This window comes from Uranotaenia lowii, chromosome 2 (genome assembly GCF_029784155.1).
Source record: "Uranotaenia lowii strain MFRU-FL chromosome 2, ASM2978415v1, whole genome shotgun sequence".
Classification (NCBI taxonomy): Eukaryota; Metazoa; Arthropoda; class Insecta; order Diptera; family Culicidae; genus Uranotaenia; species Uranotaenia lowii.
In genome coordinates this window covers 2,542,541-2,556,354 of record NC_073692.1, presented here as the reverse complement: position 1 = coordinate 2,556,354, position 13,814 = coordinate 2,542,541, and the positions used below count along the sequence as shown (strand labels likewise).

The 13,814-nt window shown below is 37.4% G+C and overlaps 1 protein-coding gene across 7 annotated transcripts in view; it reads right to left on the bottom strand.

The window, feature by feature from the left end:
- Window positions 1-1,003: 1,003 nt before the first annotated feature.
- Window positions 1,004-13,814, bottom strand: part of LOC129741029 (1-phosphatidylinositol 4,5-bisphosphate phosphodiesterase epsilon-1-like) — a 75,525-nt gene continuing 62,714 nt past the window's right edge. For all 7 annotated transcript variants that reach the window (XM_055732721.1, XM_055732725.1, XM_055732722.1 and 4 more), the window contains 10 exons: window positions 9,793-10,404; window positions 9,590-9,734; window positions 8,711-9,530; window positions 7,918-8,051; window positions 5,500-5,717; window positions 5,191-5,428; window positions 4,922-5,133; window positions 4,707-4,864; window positions 4,440-4,576; window positions 1,004-4,380 (listed from right to left, as the gene is read on the bottom strand). In XM_055732721.1, the coding sequence (XP_055588696.1) occupies window positions 1,871-4,380; window positions 4,440-4,576; window positions 4,707-4,864; window positions 4,922-5,133; window positions 5,191-5,428; window positions 5,500-5,717; window positions 7,918-8,051; window positions 8,711-9,530; window positions 9,590-9,734; window positions 9,793-10,404 (5,184 nt within the window). In that variant the 3' untranslated portion in view covers window positions 1,004-1,870. The remainder of the gene's footprint in view (window positions 4,381-4,439; window positions 4,577-4,706; window positions 4,865-4,921; window positions 5,134-5,190; window positions 5,429-5,499; window positions 5,718-7,917; window positions 8,052-8,710; window positions 9,531-9,589; window positions 9,735-9,792; window positions 10,405-13,814) is intronic.

Sequence of the window (13,814 nt, the reverse complement as noted above, 5' to 3'; positions counted from 1 at the left end):
AAATCGGTTCAGTTATTTCGAAGATAGGAGAGATAAGGGCATAATGGCCACCTTAAGGAAAACGCTTATTTAACCATAGAGAATAGTTAGCTATAATACATAGATATGTGAATTACCTACATCATTGTTTCGTGTTCGGGCACTAAAATAGTCTATTGCCTAATTGGTCGATACTTGAAAAAGTAGATAAAAACCTTTAAAAATGCATTTTAAAAATAGAATTCGAAAGCTGAAAACCAGTCACTGTAGACTGTAGAGGCAAAATAAGAACTTCTCCTGAATAATAGAGCTACAGCATGACTTGTTTCATCTGACGATTTGGCCTATTGTGTAAGGTGTCGGAGAGATAATCAGTAGACTCGAGTTCGATTCCTGGTCGAGGGTTTTTTTTTCATTTACCATTCATGATCGATGCATTTTGCACTGAACGGTGAGTCGTAGATCCATCAAACAAAGCAATAACAAAACAATCTAGGTATGTTTGGAGAATTCAAACAATTCACACACGCTCAAACAATATGTTTCTGGTGCTTTGTTTGGCGGATTATGCCACTAGCCTTTCGGCACTGTTCGCTAGGGATCCAACCCCCCTAGTATTAAGCCTGAAACACGACAAAACAAGTCTAGTACTCATAAAAACTTTGCTTATTTTTTAAAGTGATCATTGCTGCCCCCAGCTTTCAATTTTTGCTACGTTCAGGCATTGTGAATTAAGGATGTATGTTGAAAAAAAAACATTTTTTTGCTACCAAAATTTCAAATCCTTTTATTTTTTTTTCTGATTGGTTGTCTTTTTAAAATGGATTTAAATTCAATGTGTTATTTTTTGTATTAATAAGCGCTATAATTAGCTCAACTATTTTTTTTATCTTTTCTAATATATATTTAATGGGATTGATGAAAGTGATCGATTTATTAGTAGTTAATTTTGTTTGTAAGATTTAACATGTTCCATCATGGTTTGTGATTACTTGTGATGTAATAGGTGTATTATGTTCAGTAGTTTTGTGGTAAAAAAAACATGTTATAAAAATTCTAACATTATTTTCAGTTTTTACAATATGTATATTAATAGTTTTCTTTTTAAACGACTTTATTTCAATGTTAATTTTCAAATCGTCACTAATTATATTTATAATGATCATAAATATTCGTACAAACCTCAGATTGACACACATAAACACCAAGAATAAGTGGTTTATTTTAATGTTGCATTTCGTTTCATTCTATGGACCCAGTAATCAGAAAATAAAAATACTCTTAATTCATTCATGTTCAAGTGATGGTAAAGCATTTTACTTATCAATATAATACTCTAGTGCATTTTCAACAATAACATAACGCATTCCATTTTAACACAGCTTGTCTTTTCATAAGAAAAGAAATACTTTTCGGTTTGGTTCCGTTAATATAGTTTTTTTTTCCATTCCTAGAGATCGATCTATTTGATTATGTTGCATTTTTTTAACCTTTGAGTAAGGTGAAACGAGACTTCTTGGAAGGAAGGTTATTTGTTTTGTATATGAATTTTTTCTGTCACTTCTGATAAAATTCCAACCAAAGGTCAATCCGATATTACAGTTATTTGGTTTAGTGTATTAATAATTATCACATAGTTTTCGCTTGTTATTTATTTAATGTTATAAACGCGCTTTTTAATGTCATGGTTTATTACTATATGAAATTTTCTGGTTCCGCCTCGAAATAATTCTTTCATTTCGAATTTATGAACGATCTTTGATTCACATCTTGTATACAGAAAACGAAAATTATGTTGTAAGATGATTGCTAGGGTTACGATGATTAGTATCCTACTTGTGCATCCCTATCCAATGAAATCATAATGATTGGACCAATGAGCGGCAACAATTTATGATTTCCAGGATTTTAGTTTTTTAATCGACATTCGTTTGAAACGCGACATGGTTGATAGAATATCACTATCTTTGCTTTCTTCGTCGCTTAGCGTTTCGCCTTCGGAATGAACTTCTCTACGGTTATTTGAGTTGTTGGTCGCATTGCTGCTACTACTCGTACTCGAAAATGAAGTATCTTTTTCGGAGCTATACTTGTGGCGTCCTCCACTAGAGCCCTGATAAGCGGACCCTAGCTCGCGCGATGGTTTGGACTTCGTACCATGATATGTAACATCTGCTGAGCGACATTTAATTCTTGATGTAGTGGGATCACTGAGAGCCACCTGGATTGGTGATTTCGCTGCTGTCGAATGGACAGATGTTGAAGAAGACGAGGAGCCTCTACTAATACTGAATCCCCTACTTATTTTCTCTATCGGTAAGATCGTTTTGCGAATCGTTGAAGGAGTTAGTTGGTTTCGTTCATGTATCACAAAACGACCTATCGATTTCCAGTTGGCCTGTGTCATGTAAACATTTTCATCATCCAACAAAATTCGCTGCATTGTGTCATTGCTTTTGTTGTTAAAGTTAAGTTCTTCGACTAGTAAAAAATTATTGGGGTTGTCAATGCGGCGTGCTTTTAATAAGGCCTGAGCCAAAACGTCTTGTGCTGTTGATTTGATAGGTACTCGTAATATTGCGTACGGTATGTCATGAGAGACATTGTACACGCACACCAGAAAATTGTCAACATTCTCCAGCGCCAAAGGATCATCGGCAGCAGTTCCAGGTTCCTTATCGCCAGCGGTTTCTCCTCCTCCCGTTGTAGTCGCAATTGAGGCACGCCTTGCATCCGCACTTCGACGGATAGATGTCACCCATGCTCTGCTGCTTGGATCATTTCCTATTTGTTTCAATATGAATCGACCGTCGCCTTTCCAACTAGCTTGAGCTTGAAGTGGCTTTTCTGTTAGGTCCAGAACACGCTGAGTTGGTGGATGTCTTTTATCCTTTTTCTCCCAGCCTGTGTAAACTTCCTCTATCAGTATATAATTTGTAATATCCGCTCTTTGTTTATGTATTTTCTGTAGCACCATCATAAGTACATCTTTCGTTGTGCATTCTTGTGTAATTTTGAGAATAGTAAAAGGATTATTCGGCACTGCATCATATATAGTACAAAAAAATGTTTTTCGTTTTAGAAGAGGTACTTTACTTTCCAAAAGTGGCTCCGAATCTTCCACCATATCTTTTCTGGTTGCTAAACGCGACTGCTGTAGATACTGTTCATCAATTTCACCATACGAGCGGTCCAAGCCTTCCTCCTCTACACGCGTGTATACGAAAAGGGACGCCATGTGGAATGGCTGATTAGTTGGAGTTCTTAGACGAACATGTCGATAACCTGGCCTAAAACATTTCAAAGATATCACTCTTTGCGCAACCACCACATTGTCTGACTCGTACAACGTAAATTTAAGAAATGCTAAATCATGAAACATTATTTTGAAGAAGAATGTTTCATTCCAGACCGGATTAAATAGATTATGTTTTACTGGCTTTGTTTTTCTTCTGCCACAATCTATAGGTATACCCAACAATTCAATTTCTATATGAATTGTAGAACCACAAGTTGCCTGGTTTAAATATTGTCCAGAAACAACGTTTATCACCAATTGTGTTACGTGGAGGCCATCAAATTCTTTTTCCAATGGATTAAACCGCCGATACATCAAGTGAGATCGATTCCAGAGAACATCAGGCTTACGTACATAACCACAACTATTGTTTTCTTCAAACATCGCCTTATTAATGTGCATCGGCATGTCTTCGGTTTGGTAGTTTAACGCTACCATCTGAAAACCAAATGACCAAAAAAATACGGGATTGAAGTTAGATGAATCTATCCGTAGGCCAGCCGGATATGTACGCATCAGTTGAGTTTCTGTATGAGCTATCAACCCGGAAGGATCTTTGCGACATAACTTCTTAGCGCTGGCTTCATTCAATGAAGCACACTGATAGCAAGGGTGATTTGCATTCGGGATGCTTCTAGTGCGAGTAGTTGTTGAAAGATGGCTTTCGCTGCCGCTGATACTCGAGGTATCATAGTTCAACGAAACGCTGTCGGATAAATGGCTAGACGACGGCAGGCTTAAGGTGTCACCAGAACTATTTTTTAAAATGCTACCTACAGTAACTACACTTCCACTTGCTTTTAGTTGCTGTTTAGGGTTGGCACGTATGGAACCATGAGGACTATATGGATTCAGCCCTCGATACTTGATAGCTTGAATGTAGATCACCAAGTCGGACAGTTCTCGTGCTATTTGGTTACTGCGTTTACGAGATCTATCGTCCTGTAGAATTTGAAGCTGTTGTTGTTGAATTAGTTGTTGTTGCTGCAATTGGACATGTTGTTGTTCAAGACGTTGTCTCGTTGGTGTTGAGATGTTTGCATGAGACAAACTATGTCTGGACTTATCCTCTATTGATCCCCAGTTTCCGTGATATGTTTTTTCTGTAATTGTTGATATGTAAAAATTTAAATAGGCATATGATTTCAAAACTTTATAGTACCATCAATATTGTCAAAATCATCATCATCTTCATATTCATCATCACTGTATTCTTCATTCAAGGAGCTGCCACTTGTATTGGAAATAATTGAACTTGCTCTACTGGATAAATTCGATTGCTTATAGGTGTTTTGGCGCCTGAAAATATGAATATCTTATAAATTAGCATCGCTAAAAGTTAAATTACTTAAAAAAAAGGAATGATAATTGAAAACTATAAAAAGCCCTTTTCATTATTTTATAACTAAAATATCAATGAAAAACTTACGTCAGTCCGGTAGTTAGCGTGGGAGGAACCTCTACTATTAGTTTTTTATTTTTTAAGAGTATTTTATTTTTAAGCGAAAGCGGAGAAGGCAAATGGGGTTCATCAGTGTAATCTTGATCGAATAAAAAGTTGGTTACTAACTTGTCACCAAGGATGGACTGAAATAAAACCTTATTTAGTGATCAATGATTCAACATTCTGGTATAGGCAATCACCTGGAAAATATTTGCCATTCTTTGTTGTTGTGCTACAGAGCAATGATTTTCGATGGACAAAATTACAGGATAGGCGGACTGCACAAAGGCAGATTTATTTATTGCTTCAACCACTGCTCTAAAAGGTATCTTCGTAGTAAAAGTATGGCCATGGTAAATAACAGGTGTGCCATCGTCTCCATCCCAACAGTCTAATTCAACACATCGTGCTCCTGTAAAATTGAAAAAAAAAATATAATTTTGTCAACTTAGCACCACATATTGAATACCTGTCAGTAGCACTTGGCTGTACAATTCTACCGAACTTTCTCCTTTTAGTTGGTGTCCGGTAAGGTATGTATTATGAGAAGAAGCTATGTAATACTGCGAAAGCGGAAGATTCATATAAGAATTTTCTGGCATAATTTCGCTAAGGAACGCATAATTATCCTTGTCTATCATATATCGTGCAAACCCTTCAAAGCTCATGCAGTTTTCAATGCGATGCATTGCCTCAGGTTCATGACGCTGTTGATAACAAATAATTCAGGTTATTCATAGAACCAATATATGTATATATATAATATTTCACTGCTTACTTGAATTATAGATTTGACATCTTCGTCGCCTAATATTTCCATCTGGCGTGTTTCCAGGAATTTTTTTAGTGTTGCCATTGTTATTACTTTGTTACTACATTGGAGATAATCATTACTTGCCGCAATGCTCGATGCTGCAATAGCATCAAAATGCTTTTTTCTGGTGTGCTTCGTATCCGATAGATCCAAATCTAACGAACAATTTCTAGTTAAAAGACCTGAAAATAAATGAAAATAACGTTACCTCAGTCTAATGAATTCATTACACTAGTTTACAGCATTTTTAAACTTAGTAAACTTAAGGTCATATTTAATGTGACCAGCCCATATTTAATGTGAAATCTCAGTAGACCAGATTTTGAGAAAATGTTAAATTTTCGAAAAATAAAAAAAAGTACTTGTACTTAGATTGAAATATCTCGGACTGCATAAAAGTAATTTGACATCACTTTTTTCATATTAAAGGTGATCAAATTTGCTATCGATCATCTAAACACTATTAACGCAATAACTTTTTTGTTTCAAGTCCAATCCTGTTACAGTCTTGGAGTGAAATACCATCATGTCACCATCTACCGCCCAGTTAAGTGGTTTTTCAACTTCAAACATGTGTAATAAAAAAAACGACGGCAGATTTTTATTTGCTTTCTTTTCCAATACATCTCAAAACTGCTCTACTTTCAATAAAAAAATTGGGGGAATGCAAAAATGTACCCATTTCAAAATAATTAACTAAACTTTGGGGTGTTCAGCTGGCCCTATTATCGCTCACTCGACTTTTTCGGGTATCGATAATGTTTTCTTAAGGAAACACTATCTAACAACACGGAACTGTTCTTATCAGTATTTTCAATGTAACGAGGTGTCAAAACCATGTTTTGGATCTTAAGAGAATACATTTTGTGAAATTTTTCCCGCAAATTTTGTACAAATTTTAACAAAGTGCGTTGGCTGACAAAATGATGATTCCCGGCAAACAGCCTCAAGTAACCGGTTACTTTCAGCGACAAAACATCATTTTCTAACATAATCCAACTAAATGCTTCTTACAATTTACACATTTGACACAATACATGCGTTAAAAACGAAGAAATTGTGCGTGACCGGTCATTAGGAACCCACACTTTTTTTATACATCAATTAACGCCCATCACTAAACGCTTCAAAAAACAACAACTATTGAAAAAATCGAAAATTGTCCGATGCAAATCTATTCTACGAAAATAAAACTATCGTTTCAAGTCGATTTTAGGTCAAATAAATACTATCTAGTAAACAAAAACCCTTTTTGCCCTAGGAGTACAGTAATGTTTAGTTCGCTAACAGGCGTCGAATTCAATAATTTGACCGGAAACCGAAAACTAAACATTTTATTTCTGGCAATAATTTTCATAATTAAGTGATGTTTTAAGTGAAATGTTCGAACAATGATGCCGACACAGAACATAGGTCTTATTTTTGGAGAAAACATCCCAGTTCTTTCAAAATACAAACAAAATGGTGATTTTGGGCGGTAAATGGAGTCTGGGCGGTGAATGGTGACTGGTATTTGTTGTAACTTAGGCTTTAATAAAATTAATCATATAAAACAATCGGCTAGGGAAGAAAAAAGTTACTAATGAAAACCCAGTATTTTTTGTTCCTTCCGAGCATAATACCTTAAAATCCTATTCACGTTTGAGACTCGAGCAACCCCTCCCCATGGTCAGATCTTTCTGAAATTTGGCATGTGACCTTCTAATAAATAATTTTGACTTGGAGCGAGTTTAATGTTTAATTCTTCCTATACTGCTGTTCGTTAAATTATTAAAAACTGCAAAAAATACTGTTATGGTAAAGTAATCGTAACTTCTTCAATTTTCAACCGATTTTGATGAATAACCACTTAAAATCTTCAGAATGGGGATAGGCTTAATAGCGGCCCGTTATCCAAACATACGGGAAATTTTTGATGAATAACCACTTATAATCTTTGTTTTGAATTCACATTTAAGGCCAATAGAAAATATGATTTTTTAAATGTTACCATCGAGTCTAAAACTTTCGCTGAAAGAAAATTTTCTCTAAAAAAATGCGATTTTTATCATTTTTTTCCATCATAAAGTCACTAATATCAACAATACTGTTGATGATGCGCAAAAATCGTGTTCAGATGATCGATAGTAAATTTGTTCTCTTTTAATAAAGAGATTTCAAATTACTTTTATCCAGTCCGAGAGATTTCAATCTTATTTAGAGTACTTTTTTTATTTTTACAAAATTTCATATTTGGAGCATAATTCAAAAACTGTTCTACTGAGATTTTTTTTTTTCGAATTTCATTTTTGAATTCAGCGCCCAATTCCACATTTAAAATATAGGTCGGTCGATAAACGATTTTTTTTTTAATTTTGTAAACTAGTGTTATTAGTCTCTCACCGATTTTTCGTTTCACAGCCACATCTGACAACTCTGGCGCACTTCTACTTTTCTCTCCGTTAAACGCATTGCGACTCACAGCTACTACAGCTAGTTGGTTAAAAATGTCACGTAGATCCGGCCTCGTTAAAACACTTAACATGAAAAAAACATATTTGAACAGCCTTATTAGGTTTCATAGGTAAAGCATGCATGTTGGAAGATTTGAAAAAATGTTCTTGGTTCACTTTTTAAGCTGAATAAACCTTTGAATATCATTTTTATTTCTTTTATATAGAAATGAATTTTAAGTAGGTACATGATTTGGTAATTTTTTTATGAGTTTTGATTCAAATTCGTCGCGGTACATCTCAGGTGAAAATGAAAATTAAAAATTTTATTTCGCCAATAGCTAAAAAAAGCGACATAAGTTGGTTTTGTTACATGGGGAATAGTCAAAAGATGAACTTTGAACCGTGTTTTATTGTGGAAATCGAAATTAAAACATTTTTAACAAGTTTTAAACACTAAGAGCGGTTCAAATTCAGTTTTTAGCTATTCCTCATCGATTCCACCATGTCAAAAAGCCAACATTTGTTGCTTTTTTGAGTAATTGACAAAATGAGATTTTTCATTTCCACCTTGATCCTTGATCCTTCAATCGATCTATGCTTAAAATTTTAAATCGACCTACTATCTCTTTATAAAAAAAATGGCTCAACTTATCCAGATGCAAATAACATTATGTAGGTATGTCTGTTTGAGACTACTTATTACAATAAAATTCGGAAAAACGACAATCGTGAATACACACCTGAATGATCGATAAAGCGATACATAACTGAGAAAGTCCAGTTGCGTATCATGCGTTACAGATCCAATTCGTAAATTTTTCATATTTTGCCAAAGCTGATCATGAGAACCATTTCGTTCTTTTCTTCGTTCGGCTGTTCTTATTTTTTCAACATCGCTGAGAGTGTAATCAATTGCCGGACTGCTGTGGCTATTTATATTGTTCTGATTGAGCAAATTGGCCATTGATCTTTTCTTTCGTATTTTGGCATTTGAGTCCTTTTTACTTGTCGTCGGCATTGATGAAGACGCTGTTAGTTCGGAGGTTGAATCATTTGCATGCAAGCCGGACGAAGATTTGATGGAAGACAAATAAAGTTGACCTCCAAAAGATTTTATTGCATCCGCTACAGTTGGTTCAGCACACACACCTTCTTGGAAGTATAACTGTATGTATAGTTCTTTAAGCCAAAGCATTGAACGATCTATCAGGCAATGCTGACGTCTGAATCCTCGAAGCATCCAGTAAAGCCCAACGTACCACGTACGGCATAACATAGGCGGGCAGAGAATACATAATATTCTATTTTCGCTTGCAGAACCTCCGTACAATAGCGAAACACAGCACTCAACGTGCGTTAGTCCAAACCGTTTACCAGCAGCCAAAATTTCAGGATCGTATTCATGATTTCTTGAACCCATCGAGATGTCTTTTACAGTGACCAAGTCTAGCATGCCTTCCTCCAAATTTTGACATTGTGACTCAATATCATTCGCAGATGCGAAACGAGACGCAAATCTACAAGGTATACTTTCCTCTGGATTTTGATTAAATGTGTAGTCTAAAATAAACGTTTAGTTCAATGTATTGCTTTCTAAAAAAACAGATAAATTTAATCACCATAGTGCGATTTAACTCTTCGCCATGACGTGCGTTGCCACGAAATACTTGCACATGATCGTTCTAAACGTAAATAAACGTACGTAGATCTATCAGCAGGAATCTCAGGTTCCCATAGCACTGCCGTTGTTCCGTGATGGAGAATCTATACCAAAAACGCGTGAGTATTAGAATGGATCCAATATCCGTTTCAACTGTCTTACCTGCAGAAGATGATGATCTACGTTGTAATTCTTTTTAGCAGACAATGGCACAATGCTTACGCCATGATCAAAGTACAAAGGCTGAACCGGATTGTAGTTACCAATTTCAACTTCATAATCTTCTTCCAATTCTTGTAAATTAGATGGTTGGTATAATGGTATTTTGGTTTGTCGTGGACTGTTAGAAGCAGATCGCAGAAAATCTAGAAAACAAGGGGCCACTTCTCCGCATAGTTTCTGATGATGATCCACAAATGTATTAATGGTGTTCATAGCCGGTGAACATTTAAACATTATTTCTGTTGTGAACGGATCAATTGCATGAACTTCCTCAGGTTCGTATACTAATGGATCCGCTGCCGACTCACTTGTTAAAATGGCGGTCGTTGGAGTTGTGGCTGGCGTGGAGTAGTCAAGTGGTAATTCCAAACGCATCAACTTTTGCAGAAATTCAGTGTTATCCCGAGACGCTGAGGGCTTTAATTCACCCAAATAATACTTGTCAGTTTTCTCATTTTCACACTCTGTCCTTTGGTCAATTACTCTTAAATAATGTTTCATTTCATCGATGTGATTCTTGTAAAAAGGTATTGTTCGACATGTTGGAATATCCTGAAAAAAAAAGTTATTTTTCCTGAGCTTGTTTATGATAGAGTAACAATCCATTCTTTCGTTTCATCAAAATCATCGAACGTTAAATTGCACAATCTATATAGGTACACAGTAAACGAAAATTACCGAGTTCGGTAATTTTTTTACCGAAATCCTAACATGTGTAAATCGGTAAACTGTTCGGTAATTTTTTCTTTAAAAAATAAACGAACATCGGTAAATCGATTCTTCTTTTACCGATGTTCGTTTATTTTTTACCGAAAAAATTACCGAATAGTTTACCGATTTACACATGTTAGGATTTCGGTAAAAAAAATACCGAACTCGGTAATTTTCGTTTACTGTGTACCTACTTACGAAAGAAAAAGTTCATTCTAAAGGAAAACCATTTCTTTTCTGCTAGTTTATTTTTTTATTTAGTATTCAGGCTCACGACATAGATTGATGAACAGAATTCGGTCCATAGCAACCAATAATGATCAATTAATTAATACTCTCTGACTATTGATTATTCAATTAAGTGTGTGTGTTTATTTTCCGTAAAAGCCTTTTTGTGAATTTTGAATATTAATTTTGCTGTAGTCCAGTGCAGTTAATTTGTGTGATATCATTAGAATAATTTTCTTGACTAAACTGTCTCGACATTGTTGAACCACCCTAATGGTTCGACATACATCAACTGTTTCATCGACTGCCAACTGGCAGCACTAGTGTTTTATCGACAGACTTGAACAGTGCTATTTCTATTATACGACGATATAATACATTCTGCTTTTACTTGTTACACGAGATAGTCGCGTATTTATTCTTATCCGATCGTTCCAACATCCGGTCTTCCACACCTCGCCACAGGTTATGTGCTCAGCACTGGGACCTTTCGGAACAGATTTTACCGTGTCACGCGTTTTTATTTGGAAAGTGGTGAGTTTTTCACGGTCAGCGTAAGTTTCGCGAGTGAAAATGGACTTTGCCAAAGTTGGTGTCACGCGGCTGAATAGCCGGAACTATCGTTCGTGGTCGTTTAAAGTTCAGATGTTGCTGCTGAGAGAAGGAACATGGTCATACGTCGAGCCAGGGATTCCACCTAACCCGGTCACCGCAGAGTGGACTGAAGGGGACGCTAAGGCGAGAGCAGCCATCGTATTGTTGGTGGAGGACAACCAGCATAACTTAATAATCGCCAAAACGACAGCAAAAAGCACGTGGGAAGCGCTAAAATCTCACCACCATAAGGCTACTCTTACGGGTAAAGTGGCACTGCTGAAGGAAATATGCAGCACGGATTACCAAGAGGGAGACAACATGGAGGAGTTTTTATACGGCATGGAAGATCTATTTTCACGTCTTGAAAACTCAGGTGAGAAGCTATCGGATTATATGCAAGTCGCCATGATCCTCCGCAGCCTTCCGAAAGCTTTCGACAGCCTCACTACAGCGTTGGAAAGCCGAGCGGATGTTGAGCTGACAATGGATCTCGTCAGGTCTAAATTGATAGACGAGAGCGAGAAACTCTTCGGCGGGAAATCCGTGGACGAACGGGTTCTAAAATCGGACAGTTCTGGACGTGGGCCAGCCACATGTTATTTCTGTGGAGTGGCCGGTCATAAGAAGAAGAACTGCAGGAAGTTTTTGTCCGAGAAGACGAACGAGAAGAAGAGTAAACCGAAGCTGAAAAAAGTGCGCGAAAACGATAAAAAATCGTTCACGTTTAAAGTTCGAGCAAACCAACACACTAGTGAATCTCGGTTGTGGTTGTTAGACTCGGGGGCAACATCACATATGTGTAGTGATGAACGTTTATTTGTTGAGCTTTCACGTAAATCTCGTTCGAGTGTAATTGTTGCCGACGGATCGGAAAAATCGGTTGAAGGTGTAGGTAGTTGCCTAATCGATTGTGTGAACAGTATTGGTGAAGCTATCGAGCTTACGTTGAGTGATGTATTGTTTGTGCCCGAACTCGAAGGGAATATGATTTCGATCAGCAAGTTAGCTGCGAAAGGTGTCCAAACAACATTCAACAATACTGGTTGTAAAATGATTTACGCGAACTCGATTATCGCGGTCGGTGATAAAATTGACAATATGTATTGGCTCAGGATTTGCCAAGATCGAGTGAATAAAGTGAATGAAAAAGCCCATCAGAAGAACTGCCAACATATTTGGCATAGTCGTCTGGGGCATAGAGATGTGAATGTGTTAAATGAAATCCAGCAGAAGAAATTAGCAACTGGATGCGATGTTGTTAATTGTGGAAAAGTTTTAACATGCGAAAGTTGCATAAAGGGTAAAATGACCAGGCCGTCATTTCATCGGATTGCTGAAAAATCCTCTAGTGCTGTCCTGGATGTTGTCCACAGTGACGTATGTGGCCCAATTGATCCAGTTTCCCCGGGAGGATGCCGCTACTATGTAACGTTGATCGACGATTTTAGCCGATTTTGCTTTGTTTACTTTTTGAAGCGAAAATCGGAGGTGGCTCAGAAAATCCAGGAATATGTGAGGATGACCGAGAATCAGTTTGGCCGGAAGCCGCGAGCCATTCGGTCGGACCAAGGTGGAGAATATTCTGGAAAGTGCCTACGACAGTTTTACTTGGCAGAAGGAATTCGTCCGCAATTCACCGCAGCATACTCTCCACAACAGAACGGAGTGTCCGAACGAAAAAACCGTTCGTTGTGTGAGATGGCACGATGCATGTTGGAAGAGTCTGGGTTAGCGAAAAAGTTTTGGGCAGAAGCGATCAACACTGCCTGCTATGTGCAAAACCGTTTGCCAACATCAGCCGCTGCACGCACACCATTTGAGCTCTGGTTTGGCCGTGTGCCTGATTTAGCTCATCTCCGGATTTTTGGATGTAGTGCGTATGTCATGGTGCCGCCGACGAAACGAAAGAAGATGAGTGCAAAAGCTACCAAATTAGTGTTTGTGGGGTACTCAGACGAACACAAAGCGTTTCGTTTGCTGAATCCTCGTACTGCAGCTATCACCATCAGTCGTGATGTTCGATTCATCGAAAATGATGGTAGTCCAGAAATAACTATAAGTGATACAAAAAGTGATTTCCAAGAAATTGAAGTGAGTTTGGGAACGGGCGGTTCTCCTCCGATAATGGACAATGAAAGTGTACAAAGCTCGGAAGAAGAATTCCACGGGTGGGATAGCACCCTCGAGCAAGAAGATTTCTGGAATAGTGAAGAAGCTGGTTGGTTGCGTGAAATTTGGGAAAATGATGACGAAAGTGAGCAAGCATCCAATGAAAATCAACAGCAGCCAGTGGTTCGCCGTACCACACGTTCGACGGCGGGTGTACCGCCAGTGCGGTATGATGAGGAAGTGTTTTCGGTAAAACAAGCTTACGTTGAGCCGAAGTCATACCAGGAAGCTATGTCTAGTCTTCAGCGAGCCGAGTG